Source organism: Octodon degus, unplaced genomic scaffold (assembly GCF_000260255.1).
Source record: "Octodon degus isolate 3935 unplaced genomic scaffold, OctDeg1.0 scaffold00091, whole genome shotgun sequence".
NCBI classification, from domain to species: Eukaryota; Metazoa; Chordata; class Mammalia; order Rodentia; family Octodontidae; genus Octodon; species Octodon degus.
This window is the reverse complement of record NW_004524667.1, coordinates 943,663-953,250: the sequence shown is the minus strand read 5'-3', so window position 1 is coordinate 953,250 and position 9,588 is coordinate 943,663. Positions and strand designations below refer to the sequence as shown.

At 38.0% G+C, this 9,588-nt stretch overlaps 1 protein-coding gene across 1 annotated transcript in view; it reads left to right on the top strand.

Annotated features, from left to right (window-relative positions):
- Armc1 (armadillo repeat containing 1) overlaps positions 1 to 9,588 on the top strand; it is a 50,675-nt gene that overhangs the window by 30,349 nt on the left and 10,738 nt on the right. Inside the window, exons 3-4 of the mRNA XM_004637520.2 lie at positions 8,021 to 8,137; positions 8,223 to 8,297. Coding sequence (XP_004637577.1) covers positions 8,021 to 8,137; positions 8,223 to 8,297 — 192 coding nt within the window. The remainder of the gene's footprint in view (positions 1 to 8,020; positions 8,138 to 8,222; positions 8,298 to 9,588) is intronic.

The following is a 9,588-nucleotide window of genomic DNA, read 5'->3' as shown; positions in this document are numbered from 1 at the left end:
TCTGTCGTCTGTGTTACTTCTATGTTCTATTCATTGATTTTTCTAATTGTATGTTATATTTTCCTGTTTCATTACATACCTATAATTTTTTTCCCCATTTTTTATATATTTGCTATTTGGTACAGGGTCTCACTACGCAGCGCCAACTTGTAATGATCCTCCTGTGTTCAGCCTTTCCAGTGCTGGGATTACAGATGTGTGCCTCCATGTGCGGACTTGGTCACTGGCTCAGCGTGTGGTGGGGCTGAGGGGGCCCATGCCAGCAGGGCATGGGGGACCGGCGATTGAACCCTTCTCATAATTTTTGACTGAGTGCCATACATTGTGATTATTATATTGTTGAATAGAGCCCAAATTTTGTGCACAGCTTTTAAATATGTTTGAACTTTGTTCTGGATCACAGCTAAGTTACTTGTAAAATATTTGATCTTTTTAAATCTTAGTTTTAAGCTTTGTTAGGTCAGACCATGGTACCCACTAACTTAGAGACAATTTGCCAACACTGTTGGGGCAGTACCTTTCTGGATTCTCTGTATCCTTTGTGTGTCTCAGGGCTTTTTCTCCTGGTGAGAATATGATATATTTCCGGCCTGCCATGCACTTTCAGAATTGTCCTTTCTGTTCCTTTCCAGTGGTTCTTTCCCCAGCCTGTTTTTTTCCTAACATAACATCTATTGATGATCAGTTGGTCAAAGAGGCACCCTCTACTCCACAACAGGCAGACATCTCTCTAGTTCCTCTTTACTGTGTAGCTTTATGTTTTATTTGCGGAGCCCCCAAACTATAGTTGCCTTGGCTTCCCTGAATTCTCATATCTGTTCTTCCTTCAGGGAGACTGCTAGGCTTTGTTTAGCTTCCTCTTCCTGAGTTGTAATCTGACTTTTCTAAGCAGTAAGTTGGTATACTATGGAGTACATGTCATTTCTTTGTCTTTTTTTAGGGATGCCTTTTTTTCAATGTCTGGATATCATTGTTTTTAAGAGTATATTTTTATTTAATCCTAGTGGGTAGATAAGTCTAGTCTGTGTTACTTTTGTCTATCATTGAAAAATCCCCTTGAAGTTACTGTGTGCAGTGATCTTACATGATGTATATATTTAGAGATGGTAGCTTTAAACTGGTGGTTTACCACTTACCTCTTTAGCCATGCCAGGTAGGTTACATTAGATTACGAAGAACCTTGCATTTAGATACGTAGAACTCAGGATTCATGATTAGTAAATAAATATGAGCAAAAGTCTTACATATTATCCATGCTTATGGATATACATGAATGTGCATATTTATTGAAATACATTAACAACTATCGAAATTTGGGGCTGTAAGATTCTGAACTTAATATAAGAATAACATAGTTCTTTTAAAATCACAAACCAAGTAATAAATCCAATAGTGCACACACAAAAATAGAGAAAGAATATAGTAAGAATTTGACTGCCAAAATCCAAAATAAGAACTTGGCCTAGAGCTCAGTGAGAGAGCACTTGCTAGGACACATATGGCTCTGGGTTCTAATTTCCCCTACTCCAAAGCAAAACCCAAAGTAAACTATTATCAATTATTTGTACCGCGGTGCTACTCTATAGTGCTAGTTAACTTTCTTTTTCTTTCTTTTTTAATGAAATTTATTGGTATATTTTAGCTATGTTCATATTTATTATAGGACATTTGTACCTGTACAGGATATATCTTGATTTTCTCCCCTTCTCCTGCCCTCCCTTCTCTTTTCCCCTCCCTATTTACAAAAGTTCTGTTTTCATTTTTCCTTTTCTCATTTTTTGCTTTTCCTTCCTTTCTTTTCCCCCTCGCTCCTTCCTAGTTCCCCTTCCCATTTGAACATTTTCTTTCTATTTCACAAGATCTGTTATACATTTTGGTCCTGAATTACACTTTTGTGTTCCTCACACCAGAGAAACTACAGTATATACACATAGATTTATCTCACTGAAGAGTATGTTCTCAAAGTGCATCCATTTACTTAGAAAAGTCTCAAGATTATCCTTCTTTATGTTAGAATAACACTCCAGTGTAAAACACACATACACATACACACACAAACCCCACATCTTCTTTATCTGTTTATTGGTTGATAGATGTTTAGGCTATTTCCAAGATAAGGTATTATAAACTATACCGCTATAGACATGGGTGCTATACATTGCTGTGGTATGATGCCTTTAAATCTCTTGGGAAAATATGAAGGAGGGTAATAGCTGGATGGAATAGAACCTTTGGCCTTAGTTTTTTTAGGAAACTCATATTGATTTTCACAGTGGTTGCACCTAGTTAACTTTTGTGTGTGACATAGCCTGGCACTCTTGACAGTATACCAAGACTTATTTTACTGTACTAACAGACACGGAGAGAGACATTACCTTCTTTTTAAAGAAGGGGAAATTGAATTTTAGAATTATAACATGGCTAAAGTCACATAGGTAGAGGAAATGGGTAAGATTTGAATCTAAATAGCGTGGCTTCAGCATTGAACTTTTAAGTACCTTGTAACTTACTAGAAGCATTTTTATCTGAGAATGTAAATATAATTGAATATAGTGAGATATTTGGAAATTTGCTGTTTTTTTTTTTTTTAATTTGCTGTTAATATGATTATAAATACAGAAATTCAAGAGAATCTGAAATTTCTTTTCCTTTTTTGGGGGGCGGAACCGGGGGTTGAACTCAGGTCCTTGCACTTGCCAGGCAAGCGCTTATTCTACTGAGCCATCTCCCCGGCCCCAAAAATTTCTTTTTTTTTTTTTTTAGCTCTTAGACCTCTTTATTCATGGAGTCTGACAGTTTGCTACAAGCCCCTCTAGCTTTAGTTAAGAGAGGTCATACATGTATTCACTATCAACATGAAATACCTGCATTACGTCAGAAATCAACCAGGTTAACTCATATACTTATCATGAAATACACAACACTCAGTCAGATTAAACCAAAGAAATACCTTTTAAATCTTGTACAGGAACAACAATATATTACATTTGTAAAAAATCAGTCTAAGCATCATTGTTTAGTATGCAACCTGAACATATATTGTAATATCTCAATTATAGCTAAAGCAAGATGTCTTTCAAAGTCTGTTTCTATTGAGGTACAATGACTGGAAGGAAAGTCAGGGTCGAAGGACAAAGAGACCTGTGCCAATTTCCAGCAATAGCCTGGGTTTCTTTTCCCTCCTATAGTCATGATTGTTTAAGGCTCCTCCATGGAGATGGCTGGTAGAGATAACAGTCTGGCCAGAGGGAGGAGGCAGGCCCAGGGCCCTTCAGTCCTACTGGACCATTTGAGAAGCTGAATCTGAGCTCTGGGGCCTCTGCCTCAGAGTGCAGTCTCACTTCCAGTGGCTACCGTGACAGTCAGGGCATGGCTCGTGGGCCTCTTAAGGCAGTCCCTCTTATGCTGGCCTGGCTTCTGACAGCAGTAGCAGATGAACCTCATTGTCCTTGAGCTCTTCTTGGAGCCAAAAGAATCAGACTTAGGGTCTGTTTTGAGGCTGCAAAAATGGCAACTGTTTTTGATCTCTTTGTTCTCTCTCCTTGCTTTTCTCCCAGTTCCAATTATAGGTCACTTAAACAGTTTTTACCAAAGTATCAAATGAGTTGTCTGGAGAAAAAGCTATCTTTTGTAGCTCCTGAACTTTTCTGTAAGAGTAATCTGTTTCTCTATTTAATATTGGACGAGGCATCTGAGTTCATGATATAGTTGGAGGAGTCTGTAAAAGAAATCTTGTGCCAATCTTGATCTTTCCCTAGAAGGAAACCTGTAGGGGACTGGTCTATAAAGGAATAATTAAATTTGTATATAGCCCATTCATGGTAAGGATCTCTGCAAGTCTGCCATGGACCCAAATCACCTTCCTCAAAGTGAGGGGCATGAGCTTCTGGAATACAGATAGGAATGTTGGGTTTAAAGTTTCTTACCATGTTGCCCTCTGTGGGAATAGAACTTCAGGTTTATAGGGCAAATCATCTTTTAGACAATTGCACTTTCCATGTTTGATCAGAAACTGTCATGCAAAGGCCCGAATCTTTTTGTAGATGGACTACACATAAGAGTGGAAATATAAAATGAGATGTGACATTAAGCCTAGTTTGTTCTTGTAGATGCACTAAAATTTGTGGGCCTGGCAGAACAGTAGATGAGGGGGTATTGCTCTCTATAGAATGGAAAACTTCTGGAGGCCTGTCCATCCAAGTAAGTGGTCTAAGTAAGGGTGGATTAGGTATGTAGGCCCAATACTCTTCTCCCTGAAGCAGGGGAATACATACTGTAGCTGCTAGGAGAGCAAGCATAGCGATGAAAAGATTGTCAGGTGATTGAATCAAACCCTGGCAGTCAACAAGGTGTTGCGCCTCATGAATGGACTGCTGCAGGCCTTCCCAGGAGGGGGAGGATGTGCTCTCAGGTTCGTTGTTTGAGGTCTCAGGAGAGAGCTGGATGTGTTGTGTAGATGGGTTGGATTCTGGCCATGGAACAGCTCTGATGATGGTAATATCTCTTGGTTTTCTTTAAATTGGTCACACAAGGTCCAGTGAGTCGCCTGCACGTGATTCTGGTAAGTGGTCATTGTGTTAAGGTTGTGCTTTCCGGCCATGCTGAGTGCCAATTGTAGGAGACACTTCCAGGTCCTCGTCTTGGTCCAAGAAGCCAATATTTATAATCCCAAAGTTACGTTACTGAAATCCCATCAAGTTGATTCCAATCTACAACTTACAGTGCAACCCACGACGAAAATAAAGACAACTAAATTATATTTTCAATCATCGGGGAGTCAAGGGGCTCTACATCCAGCCATGAAGATGGCTTTCCGGAACCAAGAGCAAAAATTTCTTGAAGTTAACATGACTTTAAAAAATCTCAGGCATATATTAAATGTATAGAAATTAGTCACTTCTGGAAAAGAGAGAAGTAATTTTACTTCTGTGGAAACAAAACAGGATAAAACAAATTAGGAAAAATGGAGGAGTTAAAAATAAGCTGAAGCGGGCCTGGGAGATGGCTCAGTAAAATAAGCGCTTCCCTAGCAAGTGCAAGGGCCTGAGTTCAATACCCGGTTCCGCAAAAAAAAAAAAAAAAAAAAAAAAAAAGCTGAAGCTTTCCAATAATATAAGACTTGAATAAATGGAACGAATCACTCTTTTCTAGTTAGGAAATGTCAAAGTTATAGAAATTTTATTTCTTTATAATTATGTAAACTTATGTTGAATGATTTTATAACTTTATTAATTGATCTAAAAGTTCATCTGGTAGAGTGTATGGTTGAGATTATCATATCTGAAATTCTTGCAGCCAGAAATGTTTCAGATTTTGAAGTTTTTTAAAAAAATTTTTGAATATTTGCATATACTTGACTAGCTGAATATCTTTAAATGCTCTAAAATCAGAAACTGAGTGTCCTGTCAGTGCTCAAAAATTTTTGAATTTTGAAGCACTTGAGATTTTTGTATTAGAGATGCTTAACCTGTACTAATCTTTATGATAGAAAAGAACATACAGTGCTTTCAGGATTATTTTGGGCATTAGGCATAATTTTGGGTACCAGGTGTACAGCAATGATCAAAATATGTAAACATTTATAATATGTCATTTAGGAAAGCAGGCAGTAAATGTGGTAAAAATGTGTTGATTTGTGTAAAATAAAGATAAGATGACCTTAAGAATCTTTTCTGTCAGATACAGTTGCAATTTAATGTCAGTCTCTTTGCAAAGAATAGACACATTACTTTCTTGTTCTTTTTTCACATTTAAAATGACAAATCAGATTAAAGTATCATTGTTTTTCTTTCACATTATATATGCTATACCTACTTTTAAGTATAAGTGGCATAGAATTCATGGAGGAGAGAAGCATGAAAGTATTTGGTGCCTAGAGGACTTCCTAGTCTCCTAGAGGCAGGTCGCAGAACCCAGTCCTGGGCAGAGTGGAGTCCAGAGACAGGGCAGCAGATGAAGCCCACTGTGGTCCTGTGTTCTGCCATAGACTATTGCATACAAGATTCTTCCTTGAGTAGCTCCCTTGAAAAGCTGAGGCATAAAGTGATATAAGTAGAGACATGAACAATGACATGAGATGTTTTGAAGGATGTTAGAGTAAGTTTGAAATCTAAGCATTTTCTAGGTACTTTTATAGGGATCAGTTGCAGTCTTTTATCCCCTCTGAAGTACCAAATTAGAATCTAGCTTCAATATAGACACAGGAAGACTCAGTGATAGTGATTATGTATGTAGACTGCAGGTAGGTGGAAAATGAAGAGCGTTTCAGTTACTCTTCTCTCGTTGCTAGGACAAATACCTGACACCCAAAATGGAGAAAGGAAAGGTTTACTTAGCTCACAATTACTGGAGGTTTCAGTCCATACTCAGCTGGCTCCAAGGCAGCACAGCACATAGCAGAGGGCAACACTTCATGGCGGCGGGAAGCAGCAAAACAGCAAAGGGAGGAGTAGCAGCAGTAATGGCTACAGACAGGAAGTCTCTCTCCCTTAAGTTTCATTCAGGCTCTCTGCCCCAGGCTGGAAGTTGGACTCTTCCATAATCCCAGCAACACTCACGCCCATAATCCCAGTGGATCATGAATCAATCACAAATTCTAGAAGTCTGACCCATGATTGCATGAGGCTTTGCGGGGACAAATACAAATGATAACAAAGAGAAAATGCAGTTACTGTATTTTTAAATCTGTTTTCACTTATGATCTTATGTCGAGGTAGACATTGGATATCCAAGTGAGTATGGCTGATGTACAAATAAAAGTAAGAAAATACAGTACTATTGGAATTAGTCATGGTTGAAATGAAGGTCAAAGCAGAAAGTCATTTAGATATGGGCACTAAACCTTGGAGGTAAGAAGATGGAGTCATCAGTGGTATAAATGGGAGACCAGGATAGTGCAGTACCCTGCATCTGATACCAAAGGTTGTGAGTTATGTTGTGCTTGAACATAATCACAGGAAAAATGAGGTTGCTTTTGATCCTCAAGAATGCGGTGGAAATGATTGAGATGGCCATAAATGAAGGTTGCAGCAGTACTTAATGTGTCAAATAGTTTGTGTATGTGCTGCCGAAATGAGCACATGTATTACATAGTTTGAAATTTGAGGATTGGTAATTAAGACACTGAATGCCTACTAATTGAACTTTAGTCTCTTAGGGCATAGCCTTAGATATTTTAAACTATAACAGAAACTAATAAGCCTTTTCTTCATAGGGCTAGAGATTAAGTATTTTAGGCTTTGCAGCTGTAATCTTTGTAATAGTTACTAACCTGGCCTTAGCATGCGACTAATATTTGATAATATGTAAACAACAAGTGGGGAAGCTGTGTTCCAACAAAACTTTACTGAAACCACTGATGGACTATCCTTGATCAGGGAACCTCTGCTTTTCTGATTTAGGGTACTTTCTATTATTTATTTGTTCTATTTGGTTTAAGATGCAAATTAACATTGTCTAACTTCTTCCTGATAATTTTATTAAGACATTACAGTAATATTGAAGTTTTAAAAATTAGGAATTACTGTTCTGTCAGTTCTATACAAAGTAATAAACTTGACTAAGCATCTTTCATCCTCTGAAGTACGAAATGGTAGAACTCAAATAAGTATATTTGTTCCTTGTGTCTCGAAGTATGCCATCATATGTATCACATAGTGATATTTTGTTCAGCACTGGGCAGCATATGCAACTGTGGTCCCATAAGATCTTAGTGAACCTAAGAAGTTGCCGTCACCCACCACTTTTACTACACCTTTGCTAAGTTAGATATATTTAAACACATAAGTACTTACCAGTATTGTATAGTTTTCTATTGAATTTAGGCCATAACATGCTGTATAGGTTTGTAGCCTGAAAATAATAGTGCATCCCACTTAACCATCTAGATTGTGTAAGTACAGTCTATCACCTAATGAAGCATTTTTCGGACTCTTAAAGAATAGTTTAATGTGACTTAAGTTGATTTGTTGCCTTCTGTCAGTTTATCTATTTTAGTAACAATTTGCTTTTACTTTTTCAGTCTCGGAGAAATCTGTGTGAAGAGGCTTTGTTAAAAATTAAAGGGGTTATTAGCTTTACTTTTCAAATGGCTGTTCAAAGATGTGTGGTACGCATTCGTTCAGATTTGAAAGCAGAGGTTAGTATTTTCAATGTCTAAATATGCTTGAGGTTACATGTAAACAAAATCTGTATTCAGAACTGTTCTTTTTTTCCTGGCCCAGGCATTGGCATCAGCAATAGCATCCACCAAGGTCATGAAAGCACAGCAAGTTGTGAAAAGTGAAAGTGGGGAAGAGGTAAAGTTTCAATTCACTTTTTTTTTTTTTTTTTTTTTTAAATTTTATGTGTTTAGTACAGGGTCTACAGGGTCTCACTACACAGATCAGACTCATAGTGATCCTCCTGTTTTTAGCCTCCTAAGCACTGGAATTACAGGCAGCGTCACCACGCCCAGTCTAATTGCTATCTCAGTTTGTCTCCAGGGTGGGGCCTCCATAGCATGCCGGGGATTGAATCCCGGTCCCTGCATATGCCTAAGCAGGTGCTTTAATCTGCTGAGCTATCTGGCTGGCCTCAATTCATTTTTAAATACTTAATGCAGACTTTTGATTATTTTATGTGGCTGGCAGACTGTTACTATTTGTAGATCCATAGTTGTCAAATAGATAATAAATGTGATCTTGCTTAACACCCATTTTAGAAATAAGAGATGTTTTATGGATTTCATAGTCCACTATTGTGAAAAAACCTTTTTTTTTTTTAACTCAGTGTAGATACCTTAGTGATTTAAAATGGAATTAAGATTCCTTAGGGGCCAGGGAGATGGCTCAGTAGAATAAGCGCTTCCCTGGCAAGCGCAAGGGCCCGAGTTCAATCCCTGGTTCCGCCAAAAAAGATTCCTTGGACTTCTTGCATTGATTTTTTAAAAGTGCTTTTGCCCTAAGTTAAACTAGTCTTGGCAGTCCAGAAAATAAATATGCAACTGTTGGACAAGTGCATATGGTGACAATCTTGCTTGTTGCTGTTCTTTCCAGTACTTGGTGATTGGGAATATCAATTTCTGTACCTTAAACTCATGTTGGTTCCGTGGGTTGCCAGGGGATCAAAGGGTCCCAACATGTGGCCTAGTCATTTTTACATAGACGGAGGTGCTCTTTTACTCTCAGAGCCTCTGAAGATCAGCATCAGTGTTCTCATGTGTAGTTCTTCCATTTTTATAAAACATTCAGCCTTAGGCCTGTTGTCACACAGGAGGAAAATTTCAGAAAAAATAGAGTTCCTGACAGAAATAAATACGGAGTCAGGTGTGGTGACACATGCTTATTATCCCAGCACTCTTGAACCCTGAAGTAGGAGGACCATAAGTTTAAGCCTAGCCTTGACAACTTGATAAATTAAGACCATGTCTTAAAAATAAAAATGCCTGGGGATAAAGTTCAGTGTGAAGGCCCTGGGATTAATCTCTATCATCACAAAAAAAAAAAAAAAAAAAAAATACATATGGTAATCAGAATGAGAAATAAAGTTGACCTTTAATTTAGGATGGCAATATGTTCGTGCACACCTGTAATCCCAGTACTTGGGAAG